This window comes from Aquila chrysaetos, chromosome 13 (assembly GCF_900496995.4).
Source record: "Aquila chrysaetos chrysaetos chromosome 13, bAquChr1.4, whole genome shotgun sequence".
In the NCBI taxonomy this organism is placed as follows: domain Eukaryota; kingdom Metazoa; phylum Chordata; class Aves; order Accipitriformes; family Accipitridae; genus Aquila; species Aquila chrysaetos.
In genome coordinates, this window is record NC_044016.1 from 739118 (window position 1) to 752503 (window position 13386).

Here is a 13386-nt window from a genome sequence, read left to right on the forward strand (position 1 = left end):
ACACAACATAGCTGGGATGGAGAAGAAACATAGGCTACCCAAACATCTTGCTGGGTTGCAAATTCAAGAAATGGATCTGGGGAGAAATATTGCTGAGCCAGCACCAAAGCACACATTGATTCTTTTCCATTCACTGGCCTTAACAGGGACAGCTCCCACGTCCAACACAGTTGTCAAAATGCAAAGCCACTACAATATAAATGGAACAACACAGTAATATGATTGGGATAGTGGCACTATAAGGATCTGTAGGAAGGTTAGTCATGTACAATCACCTTGCTGCTAGAGGCTATCACCGAGTTAGGAGTGGTTCATTTCGGGGTGAAGAGAATGATCAGGAGCCTGGAAAAACTAAGGACAGACTAGGACTGCTACCTCAGAAAAACAAAAAAGAACATATGCATCAGAGAAACAGGTTCAGGAAGAAAGGTACAGGTATTGAGACTGCTCACCTGGGAAAACAGCCAAATCAGAGGACCCATATAAGTCTACAGAGCAACAAATGTGAGATGATGCGAGATTAAGATCAGAGCTTCTACTGTATCAGAAAATCAATTTTATACACACATTCCAGCCAATGGATGCACCTCACTGTCCAAGAGCCCTCAAGCTGCCTCTGCTTCCCCACATCCTTTCTCACCCTCTCATGGAAATTATTCTCTGGCATACTTTTCCCAGCACACCAGATGGTCCCATTTATCATCACTAGCACTGCCATCCTGCTTGACTTTTCAGCAACATCCAGTGGCCACCAGCACCCATTTACTTTTCTTTGTTGCATAGCAAGTTGTTATCCTGCAACTCAAGGCTTTGGCTGAGGTCAGCAGCTTATCACATGGGCTTTTCTTCATTGCTTGGGTACTCTGTGGGAGTTCACTGTCTAAGGTGAACTCAGCACAGCCTTCTGCTGGACACAAAGGAGAGATGGGCATACACCACTCAAGAAAATAAACGAATAACAAAACCGTTAAACAAAGTCAAGAAAGAGAAGGGAACATCTAACAAGTATCACCTAAGTGGTAATCATGAGTCACCAGCCCATGCTAAGCTTCACTGCTCTGGGAATACTCTCTTCTCATCCTGTTTCCTACCTTCCACCAGTCCATTTACTGTTAAGACTGGGATACAGGCTGACAACACCAGCAGGATTCATTCTACCTAAATGCATAAGCCTATATGTGAGCTGGGTGTCCAGATTTCCATTAGAGCCTGCGCAGTCAAGTGAACAATTCATCTGATGAAACACAGGTATCTATTTGAACTTGCACACAGACAACTAAAATTAAGTAAGCTGCATCTCAGACATGATTTCAGTCCTTTCAGCATCACTCTATCAGCCAAGTGACCATACAGCTCATTGCAGAGCTTCTTCCATATTCTAAGAGGTTTCATGCCACATTAGGCCCTTGGAGTAAACTGTTAACGAAAAGCCACTCTACTTGACCCCTCAGCATGGCAGTCTCCAACTAGGGCATTCCAGGAATTCCCCAAACTGGACTGTCCCCCAGGACTACTGACATAAAACAGCCATGTCCTGATGGGGGAAGCCACTCCCAAAAGCCCCCCTGGATGTATCAGTAGTTACACAGGACACAGATGGCTCCCTTTGAAGTCTATTTACAGGAGACTTCCTGAAATATTTTGGATTTATCCTGAAAAGACTCTTGCAGCTCAATCCTTCAGAGCCTATGAAAAAAAAAAACCCCAATACACAGTCTTCCCACTAAGCAGAAATCAGTACTCACAGAGGGACAGTTCAAAAAACCAAGGCCCCCCCTGCCCAAAATAGCCTTCAATCACAAATTTAATCTCTCATTCAGCAAGCATATAAGACACCGCTGCTCTAAACAAAGTCTGCCTTCCAAGGATATTATATAAAGACTAGACCTTCCCAGGAAAATGCTCCAGGATCAAGGCACGAGGAGTGGTTCAGTCTCAGGATTGGTGGCAAGGTCAGGAAAAAGAACATGTGCTCTGAATCCAGAGCAAAGGACCAAACCTAGAGCCAGCGACCTACGGTGAATTCAGCCAGGGTCAAGGCTGTCACCCACGGGCTTCAAATGTTGACAAGGTCAAACAGTGACTACTGTGACTGCCTTTTAGGAGCACTTGTATAGTCAAGCCTGCAACTCCTGCAGTCCAACTCAATGGGCTACCTGATCCAGAAATGGCTAGCAGGCCTCATCTGACTTAACAACAGGTGAGGAAGAGTGGACCTACATTCACCAAACTCTGAGAGTCCACTCAACTTGCTCAGGAGGACTGGAATTATACTGATCTCAGGGGAAAACTAACATATCAAACAGGCATGAACTGAGAAGCCAATCAAGGAGAAGTCAACCAGCCACATTCTAAATCACCTGAAGACCTGCCAAAGCCCACTTACAGCAATTCTGCACAGAGTGAGACCACAACAGGCCCCAAGACTGACAAAGCACCTTCCTTGTCCCAAGTTCCCTCTTGGAACCATAAATGGCCTTTGTGACCAAGACAAGGTGAAGAGTCCACAGAAGTTTGTGTGGCTTCCAGCAAGTTTTCCAAAATAAACAGAAGGACAAGGGTAACCAAAACTTCAGTTCAAGAACCTCAGAAACCTGGTAGAAACCAAAGCATGGATTGCACCTGACAAAAGAGCATACATGTGTACAAGGGTTGCCACTTGTATTCAAAGCTCAGTGCAGGAGCTGCCAACTCTGTCCTGCTACTAAGTCTCAGTTGTGAATCCCCAATACAAAGCATTTAGGTGAAAGAGAGATACATCCATTCAGCCTTAACATCTATACCCAGTTCAAAGCAAGTACAAGTTATGCTTGACTTTGTTCCCTCCCCTGAACAAAGCAGTTCACATCATTCAGATCACGTGTGGATCAAGTCACCCTCTGGTGTCTCAGCAAAAGTCACATGGTTCCAGCACTGTCCAAATTTCATCCAGTCAAATCATCAAAAACAACTGCAAGTAAAGAATGATGACTCAAAAGAATGCTTCTTCAAGTCCAAAAGTTTTGATAAAAAGTATAAGCACTGCCCATCCATGCCTTTCTCCAAAAATAAGAACGAAAACAGCATTGCTGTCAGACAGCCAAACTTTACTGACTTGGAGCGGCAGGAAGATGAACTACCAACAGGCTAACTGCAGAGAACTAACATCTTCATTTGTCAAATCTTTGTCAGCCAGCATATAGGAGGAGAGGAGGAAAGGAATTCAAGGAATACATTACACTGATCTAAAATTAGAAATTGGTTCAATACTGGAAGTATGCCAGCACTAAGAACTACAAGGTTCAAGCAGATGCCCAGCCAAAGACAGTCACAATGGGAGGACAAATTACACAAAAACACCTTCTGGCAGCTGAACCCCAGCATCACATAAATATGCCACACACCTGCTTAAGCAGGATCCATCACTCACAGCAAAGCTTGGACTGTCTGGCTTGCATGCTATGGGTTAGATTCAGAAAGGTCTATGATAAAATAAAAAATGCTACTACTGATGTTACAGCTGTATGCTCACTTTAAGGTACGCTCCCTTTTTCATCTGCCACTTGGTCCTATGCTAAACATTTCCTTGAGCCAACAGAGGTATTTTTATATTTTTTTCCAGACTACTTCGAGCCCCATACAGCTTGCAGTTCTGACTGGTCCCACACCAACATCAAGCGCAGCAGGCCTGCCTAAAGGGTGTGCACTTTTAGGGGAGCAGAAATGACTGTTCAATGAAAGCTCACACCACACAACTGAGCTAGCAAAAGGCCAAATTCCCACCTATACTCAGAGCTGAGAATTAGAATTTCTCGTTGCTATTTACACCCTTTAGCAGTCATGTAACTTCCCAGGGCCTTCAAGTGGGGTAATGACCTCACTGCAGTATTGAAGACTACTGTGAGCCAACATTATAAAACATAAAAAGCTATTTCTCTAGTTAGAGGTAGTTGTTGTTAACAACATAGCTGCACATTTCTATATTTTCTAAGGCAGAATTAGTGGGTAGAGCTTGTAGCAGTCCCCAGTCACAGACTCATGCAACAATGAAGTCACTGAATCCCACATTTAGTGCCTCTTCCAAATTTAAAATTAGTTTGAAATGTTCCTCTGTGAGCCTAACAGCATATTTTAGGCTTTATTTGGAGTTTTTGGTGTTTTTAAGAGTTCTGCTGTTTCCAAGAACAAAGTTACTTTGTTTAGACTGTGTTAAAAAAATACTCCCACCATTTACAGAAGTTTCAGCACTCCTATCTATAAAGGAGAAACTCAAAGTTTGATGAACAGTAGGAATGGTACAAGCTGAAGCTAGCTAGGGTAAAGGAGAATGGAGAAGAATTATTATTTGCAGCCATGCACCTGAAGCAATGGCTTAGCATCAGGACAGCATCTAAATTCAGCTTTGCAAAGAACATGCACCAATCTGACCAAAATGTAGGCTCTGAGGAAATTTCTGTTTGTGCAGGAAGGATCAGATGAAAGCTGCAAGCGGTATTTTTTGAGAAGTCCATAAGCACAGAGCATGTTTCAAGTCCTATACGTCAGTTAACCTGCACATGTATCATCCTGCCAAAACAAGTATATGTGCTCCAGCTCAGAGCTTCAAGAGTACAGCAAGACTTTATTCCAGCTGTGCCAGAAAGCTTTGGGAGGGGGATAGGGGTTGTCTCCATTTTGGTATCTAATCACAGAGAAAATTGAGATTCTCCATCTGCTCTCAGGAAGCATGGAGAATGAAGAGCAGTTTGAATTGCTTAAATATAAACAGGTTGTTCAGGGGTAGGCCCGACAGAAAAGTTAAGGCTGTGGACAAAGCAGGAGCAAAGTGCTTGGATAAAGAGAGGCAGGCAACGGGGGAGTAACAAGAACACAGCAAGTTGGAACTGTGCAGGGCAACAAAGAGGTACAGACACCAGGCAAGTCTAACAAAAGGATAGTATGTTGTCTGAAGCAGGCTGTTGAAAATAACCTATCCACAGCCTGGAACTGAAGCAAGTTCAGAGTCCTGAGTGTCTTTAGTCCTCTGCTCTTCAGAGCCCACTGCAAAACTCACAGGGCAGCTGTACCGTAGCTAGTTAGCACAGAGAAAGGACTTGGTGCTACTACTACAAATCACTTGTAGTTCAAACGAGTAAGGCTTCTGCTGCGAGTTTAATGATTCAGACACTGCTGGTAATCCCAGTTATAAAACGGACACAATGGCATACATAGGATTTAAATTTTTCTTCAGCTCTTTAAAAGCAAAGCTTTTAAAGCCAGAAAACAAAAACTCTCAGAAAACACATACAGAATTTCAAAAAGTATAAAGGTACATGATCCTTTCACGTGTTATATTCTAGTTTCTTTAACTGAGGTGATAATATAATGCTACTTCCCCCACCATCCCAGACACCTCGTTTTATGACTAAAGAGAAAGCCTTATATATAAGGGGAACTGCACCCTCTGAACAAATCTGGTGGCAATGAAACACATGTCTGGAGGATGAGATTCTCCCCATGTCTCTACCACAGCATTCTTGCATGATTCTGGTCAAGATGCTGAAGTCTCTAATCACAAGCCATCACTAATCACATGCTCATCTGCTGAGTGCCTAAGGCAAGACAGCCAGGTCCAACCTATAGAAGAAGTGGTGAGCATGCCTAGATGCCCATGATGTCTAGCGGAGATGTGCTTTGGTCATAAATGTTAACCAGTCTGTAAAAAAATAATAAAAATCAAGATCTAATTAACCTTGAACCCCTATCTGTAAAAGCAAGCAAATAGTTTGCTCTTGTATCACCTGGTAAAAGCATGAATAAAAAGAAATATCTCTCTCTATATATATATCTATATCTATATATCTGGCACAGATACCACAACAGTAAGAAACATAAAGACCTGAGTTTAAATGGCCAACTCATGCCATGAATTTAAATGGATAGTGAGATCTGCAGCCATACAATGAATTCATAAAACATTAAATGGCTACTAATTTAGTGTACCCCATCCAGCTTGCACAACAGATGAGACAGTTGTCCCATGAAGAACTAAAACTCTTAACATGTGATGATATGATTTTTAAAAGTGTCCTAATAAAATTACACAGAAGTTGTACCAACAAGCTAATTATGGAATTTCTGACTTTTGAAGTAGCTGACCTTTCAGCCTTAAACATTTGCTTTTAAATTATTTTATTTTATTGTAATTTATTTATCGGCATGCCTGTAGGTATTCTTTGCCACAGTGACTCGAAATCTAAGTTTCTTACCAAAAGATGACTCAGCCTGCTGCAACAGTTCAATCCTACCTAAAAATCCTTGGCAGGTTTAGTCTTCTAAAAATACCAGACAGTCTAAAAACCACTAGAGCAATATTAAACATCTTCTTGCAGTATCTTACCAACATGTCAAACCATACCACGCCACTGTTGCTTGCTAGAGCCCAGGATTAACTAGACAAGTTTCTGTACTACTACAGGAGGAGGAGATCTGTTTGGGCCACCAAAGGAAGCACAAAGCCGGAGCTACTCACCACTTTCCAGCGATCTTTGACCACATAATTGGCCGGAAGAATGTCGACCTGTTCCCCTCCTCCGCTCATGTTTGGTTCGTCCTTGATGACTGCTGCTAGGCACTGCATTTGCCAGCCAGAGAATATTTTAGTAGCTCCCAATTTAAATGAGCCATTTATCTGGGGAAAAAAGGGGCGGGGGGAAGGAATGACAAAATTAGTACAGGTCACGGCAGAAGTACATGCTACATTTCCACAGGTTTTGCTTATGACTAAATCAGAACCCGTCTCTTAGGGAAGAAGGCAAACTCACCTTGCAAACACCTGAGCTCACTCCATGCACAAACTTGGCAGACGCAACCATGCTTCAAGTCAGCAGCACAAACTAAAAGGGTGACAATTACCGGCTATACCATGCAGGAGTCCAGTGCTCTTGAGCCTGACAGCCAACAAGTCAAAGAGAACCTAATGCCAAATGCTGCAAGAGCTGTTATTGTTACCAGGCAAAAAGGTCTTGCTTTAACAGAGCAGCTGCTACATAGGCAGTTTTTATGGTTTTCATTGGACGACATCCAACACAAATCAGAAAGGTTTGCCAGGTATTGCATCCAATAAGCCTAAAAGCATCTGAATAGGGTAGAAGGGCCTTTACAGAGCCAGGATTACAGACACTATCATTGTGATGAACAGCCAAGCAAAGAAGATGGGGATGGTTAGAAAGGGCTTCAGCCATGTATAAATTAGTCGTCCTCATAGCATACACGCAGTGCTAAAACTAATCAAATTAAAGTACAGAGAGATACCTTGTTCCTACAGTGTTTGCATTCTACCTCATGCCCCTTTCTCCTACTTTTATAGGGAGCTCCAGATAGCCTATGCTGAAATTAATTTTGTTTTGAGGTTTTTTGGTTATAATTCTTCTACAAAAATGACTTTCAGATACACGTTAACTCCACTTTCCTGGAAGAAAATGAATTGAAACAGGACTAATAAAAGATCTTCCTAATGCATTTTGTCTCTTCCTGTAAGATATTTTTCTGGCTTTAGAAGCAGGCCAGATCTTTTATTAAGCATGGATCTTTTATTAAGCTTTTGGCAGTTCTATTGTTCCTCCCCCAAAATATGAAATATTTTCCTTCCTAAAAATGAGCATTACTGTAGCACTCTGACTGCAGACTTAAGTAGGATTAACAACATAAATACCAAATTAGAAAAAAAGACTAGAGCTGGTCATTCAACCATCACACTTCTTCAGGCCCCAAAAAAGGAAAAAAGTCACCAGTGAATTACAAGCTCAAATAGAGAAAAGAGCTCATTCCTTAGCAATAAAAGGACCGAGAAGGAAGGATTGGAAGTGACCAGCATGTAGTGTGCACACAGAAGCCGCAGACAGAAGTATGTCAAAAGTGCAAGACATAGAAGATGATCAAACAAAACATGAACAAAAGATCTCAAAAGACATCTTCTCAAAAGATCTTTACAAAGATTTCATTCTAGATGTAGAGGATAACTACATGGAAAAAAGGAGCAGCAGACTAATGCAGTAAGAGGGCTGCTGAGAAGTGTTCATACGATCCAACATCTGCTAAAGTACAATCAAAATGATAGAAGAGAAACAAGAAGAAACTGAATAGTAAAGAAATTCAGAAGAAAGGTGCTGCAAAATGCTCCAAATTCTCATTGAAAGAGTCCTGCATCTGTATGGGTAGCAGCCCTTTCAGTCGCCAGGTATTGAAGTAAGAAACTGGAAAGCTCTCCAATGAGAAAGTACATGCTGTGTTTCACAGCACAACATTTGTGCTGCTTCTTCCTAACAAGCAAGTCTAATGCCATCCGCAGGCTCCTTTATGCTCACTAGAATATCCCTAAGCTACCAGTGAGCTCTGCATATGCTGTGCACCCAGCCTCCCTGCACATCACTGCAGACTGCACAGGAGACAGAATCCCCACAAAAATCTCTTCTAAGGCTGGCTTTTCTTCTGTTATTTAAAGAAAAGTCATGTAATTATAGACTGTCCCAAACCCTCAACATCACAAAAAGACAAAAACTCCAACATTAACATACAGGTACAGAGGCAGGTATCCCCTCCCTAGTGTTGAAGGTCTCTTGGCATGACTTCATGAAGACAAGTACAGCACAATGCAGGCTCTGGATTGCAGGGGATACAAAGACAGCTACAGATCCAGGACGTGGCGTAGTAGTAGCAACAAAGACAGATAGAATGAAGTTTAGGAGTTTTCCAGAGAAGGTCAGCCACGCACTTTGAAGCAAAGCACCTAAAAAGTATGGTACGTGATGTACGCATTAGTGCATGCATGTGCATGACAATTTCAGTCTAGTGACTAGTGGTGGAAAGTAATCCCAAGGAATAATTTTAGAGGAGAGACAGAGCATGAAAGTCTATGAGCACTCAAAGCTAGACAAGGCAGACCTGCTTTCCCTGGTGCACTATTCCACTGTCCTTTATCAACGTTATAATACATGTGTACAAAGATAACATGTTTGTTATTTCAAGGAGTCATGTAAATCTTCACTGGCTTTGAAACAGAACAAAATCCTCCTGGGCACTACTATGCATAGCAGCCATTTGGCAATACGGAATTACAGAACCAAGTTTATGGATATGCTCTGGTACAGCCAGAGCGATGCAGCCAAACCAAAAGCCAATTTTATTACAGCCTGAAGCAAATTTCAAGCTGTTTTAGATCATCGTAGCAGCACAAAGCAGTGTTAACATATCAAAAATTTGTTCCTGAGGCAGTACTAATACTGCAGAAACATGTTCAGCCCTATGCACCAAGGGTTTACCAGAGTAACACTGAAGCATTGCCTATACCCATGGCAAGATGTAACACATGTTAACCTAGATCTCCAGAAGTGTCACAAAGAAAGGGCAAAAGAAGGGATAAAGTTACCTTTGTGCAGAAAACATCAGCACATTTAAATGATGCTTTTAACTTCTGTATTATTGTAATTCCTTTAAAATCAATACAATATAGTGTAAATATTGTTTGACTAGGATCAAAGCCTGCAGCCAGCCCCCTGCTAGAGCCGACTTCGCTGATGTAGCTACAGAAGAGAGGTGGCGAAGGATGGTCAGTGGGAGAGAGGTGAGGCACTACCGTGTCTTCCCCAACACACAGCAGAGAGCATCATTTCTGCATGTTAAATGTTAAGCGGTGTTAAGGGGACCTGGAGGAGAGATTGAAGGATTACATCGCTCTTGAACTCCAGTAAAGCTGTTCCTGATTCAAAGGGTGACCAAGACTTTAAAACATATAGACCGTAGAATGTAAAGATACATAATTTTAAAGATAGTGACTGAGGAGACAAGAACTTTCAGATTGTCTTTTCCTGTAGGAAACGTACAGGATGTCAAGACATGATTGTAGCCCTCTCCCATGAAGACAGGCAAGAGAGCTGAGCAATCCTAAGATACTGTAAAACTGGCTTCCTAGAAATAGCAAGTGAAGCAGAAATGAAAGCAGCTGTGAGAAAGAAACAGTGACAACAAGAGGACCAAATCCTGTCTCTTGGCCAACCTCAGCATGAAGAAGTGTGAAATCAGCTCTTGCATACTGCTATGTCTTCCAGCCCATACTGGAGAATCTTTATAGTTTTATAAATTTAGTCTTGGACTTTAAAAAAAAGAAATTCAAAAAACCATGCTTAAACAGGCTAATAGGCCCCACTATATATTCTGACCCGCTGCTCTGCTAGCTGTTCCTTCTATTTGGCATCAAGACAGTTTTCAATTCAACAGCACTCACAGGTAAATGGTTTCATTTTTAAGGCAGCTTACAAAAATCTGATGCACTATAGCAGCAATTATTTAGCCAACGTGAAAATCAAGACCCGGCAGAGAAGCATGACTGGGATAGGCAACAGTAACAAACTTAGGAGTAAAGTCTGCAAGAATTTCAGTGCAAGGCCTGATGTTGCAATTAGTGTGGCAGAGTCTTACATCAAACGCATTTGCCTTGTTCACACGCGAGTTCATCAGGAGACAAACTAGACCAAGCAAAAGTAACTTCATACAAGTTGTTAAGCTGAAGAAATCTTCGCTGCAGATGCTAAAAGCTTACATAGATTCAAAAAGTGACTTGACAAATTCACTAAAAATAATAATTAAAAAAATCCATTAAATAGTTACATACAAATATTCCATCTTTAGCTTAGGAAGCCTTCAATTCACAAATAGCTGAAGGTGGCAAGAGCATTCTGCAGAGTCATTTTATCTGCTCTCCCTGCTCTTATTCTCTACCCTAGATATCCACTCTTGGCCAACTTAGGATGGGATACTGGCCTAGATGGACCTGTGATATGACTCAGCATGGCCAGACTTGGGTTTTTATCAGTTACTTTCAGAGGAAGTAGTGCATAAATAATATATTATGTCTCCTTTATCCCTTCAAGGAGGTCAGAGACCAAAAAATAAGGAATCAAACAAAAAGTCTCATATAAACAACCCAATTACCTATCTTACAACATTCCTGTTCATGCAAGCAACATTTTAAATAGCTTTACTGGAAAAATTATTTCCTAATTTTAGAGGATCATAGCACTCTTAAAATTAAACTCATAAATACGGAGCATTCCCTGTGGAAATTCCTAACGTATATATGAGATCTCTCCTATGTTAGCTTACTTCAGTCTCAATATACCATGGTAGCAGTGCTCAAAATACAGCCAAACTCAAACAAACATCAAGTTGGAAACTCATCAGACGCAAGGTGGTTATTAAACAGCAGAACAAAGCTATGGAGGTCTGTCTCTCACCATCTTACTAAAGGTCTTGGATAATCTTAAGTGCCTTAATCTCACTGTGGAGGAATTGCAATATCCCACTTTATTTCAGGACACATCCTCACCTCTGGAAGCCTACAAATTAGAACAATTAGAACAAGTGAAGTTTATTTAAACTGCTGTAGCCCATGACCCTCTTGATCAAATTCCCCACCACAAACACAAGATCCACCTTAAGAGTAGATCCCAGTGGTTGTTTTACAAAGCTGATGCAAATCACAGCTTTTTAGGTGAGACAAAGCTGGATATCTGCAAAAACAAAATCAGTAACCCCAGTAAGCTGCAGTCTAGAAATCAGATCAATCTCCCCCTCCAATACTTGCATGGGAGGAAAAAACAAAAAATGTTGTAAACAGAATTTAAGCATAACTTATCTGTTCCCAACATGAACTTTACTGGCATTAAGTCAAAATGGAACAGATGGGGTGGGGAATAAGAGGAGAATATAACAAGTAGGATTGAGAGTGCTCAGAAGAAAGAAAAACAGTGGAGTTTCCAAGTGCAACTGAGCAGCAGAACTGGGGCTCAGTTAATGGCAGCATTAACTGCGCACACTCGGCGTCCCTCACTGTTTTACAAACGTCATCTGCTTCCAACACACAATACCAATTATAAAAATGAAATCCCTCACATTAAAACAAACAAAACCCCCTTAAATCTTTGCATAAATAAGTTGTACCATGCACTAGCATTCTGTTATTAGGGTAGAAATGCATATGACAGTACACGAAACAAGTTGATTAAAAAAAATACAGTGCACTGGACTAACAGCCCCTCAGCCCTGGAATACATCATACCTCCTGCTGAACTTGAAACAGCAATTAAAAACAAGTCATACGCTGTTAGGGTAGGTCTGACAGCAGGAGCTCGAAAGGTTCTGAATTGTTCCTTGAAGACACATATCTTCCTTCATTGCCTGCCTCTGCTGTAGCAAACCCTGCTTAGAGAGCCGGCTCAACTCCTAGCAGCTGCGGCTTAAAGTCTCCTCTGTGACATATTCTTCTCATAGGCATGCAAGGGCATCAGCCTTAGAAATTCTGGATTTGCTATTCACAGCATTTCATTTCTGTAAAAAACAAAACATCTAAAGGTGAGGTTGCAAGATACTGGGACTGTTTTTCACCTTTGAAAGGTTTATGACTGTTAAGGAGTGATGTAGCTATGACTGGGAAAAACAAAAACCCAAAACAAAAAACCACCCCCCAAAAAAGCTGCAATCAAGACAGACAGGTCCGGATTATCTCCTAACACGAGGCTGCACTGAACAGAACATACATAAATATATTAAATATGACAACAGATGCACCTTGACAGCATTATTATGGCAACCTGGTTGCACAGCCAACTGAATGTATTATTGCCTGCACAGTGACTTACAAGTAACAGCATACAACCTAAGCAAAACAAACAAACCCCCCAAAACACATAATTTCATACTGTCAGAGACTGTATTCACATACATTACAGAGCAGTCAGATACACCAGTGATTTCTGAGCCAAAATCACGTATCTACAGGGAGAATCAGCACAGTTAATTATGACAACAAATCATTAGGAACGCACACCAGATAAGCACGCCTGCACTACTGGCAGTTTACATGATTCTAATCCTCTCCAACTACATTTCAGCAGCAAAGCTAAAAAAATGGGGAGCAGGAGAGTTTGAGAGGGAAGTCTATTACCTTCCCCCAATCTCCCTGACACAGTTGCTCCAATTTTTGATCCGAGCAGAAAATTAAATCCATCACCAGGAAATCCCTCTAATATCATAACCAGCTTAACCTCTACTAATTTAACAGGCAACATTATGGTCTGCTTACCATAAACATTTAGCTGCAGCTCAAGTATATCTACCTGCAAAGTCAATATAGATCACTACTTGCAAAGCTTGAGTAGTCTGCTGGTAGCCAAAACAATTACATCTGAATGAAAGCAAGAACTAAGCAGAAGTTATACGTATGGTATCAGACTCAATCTACACCTGACATCACCAGAAACACCACACAGAGGTTATGTTTTCATCACCTGATCCTGCACCAGTTTAATTGATCCTTAGGAAATGCAAAGTGTCCCTCTTAGGCAAGTCCTCTCCCTTCTCCCTGCAGAGTGC

General features: G+C 41.4%; 1 protein-coding gene across 4 annotated transcripts in view; it reads right to left on the reverse strand.

The window, feature by feature from the left end:
- The window catches only part of TTBK1 (tau tubulin kinase 1), a 121006-nt gene that overhangs the window by 97275 nt on the left and 10345 nt on the right, over positions 1–13386 (reverse strand). For 2 of the 4 annotated variants that reach the window (XM_030034863.2, XM_030034862.2), the window contains exon 2: positions 6491–6649. In XM_030034863.2, coding sequence (XP_029890723.1) covers positions 6491–6598 — 108 coding nt within the window. In that variant the 5' untranslated portion in view covers positions 6599–6649. Of the gene's footprint in view, positions 1–6490; positions 6650–6782; positions 7327–11249; positions 11323–13386 lie in introns of those variants that run through there. The other 2 variants (XM_030034861.2, XM_030034860.2) reach the window with 2 other exon arrangements.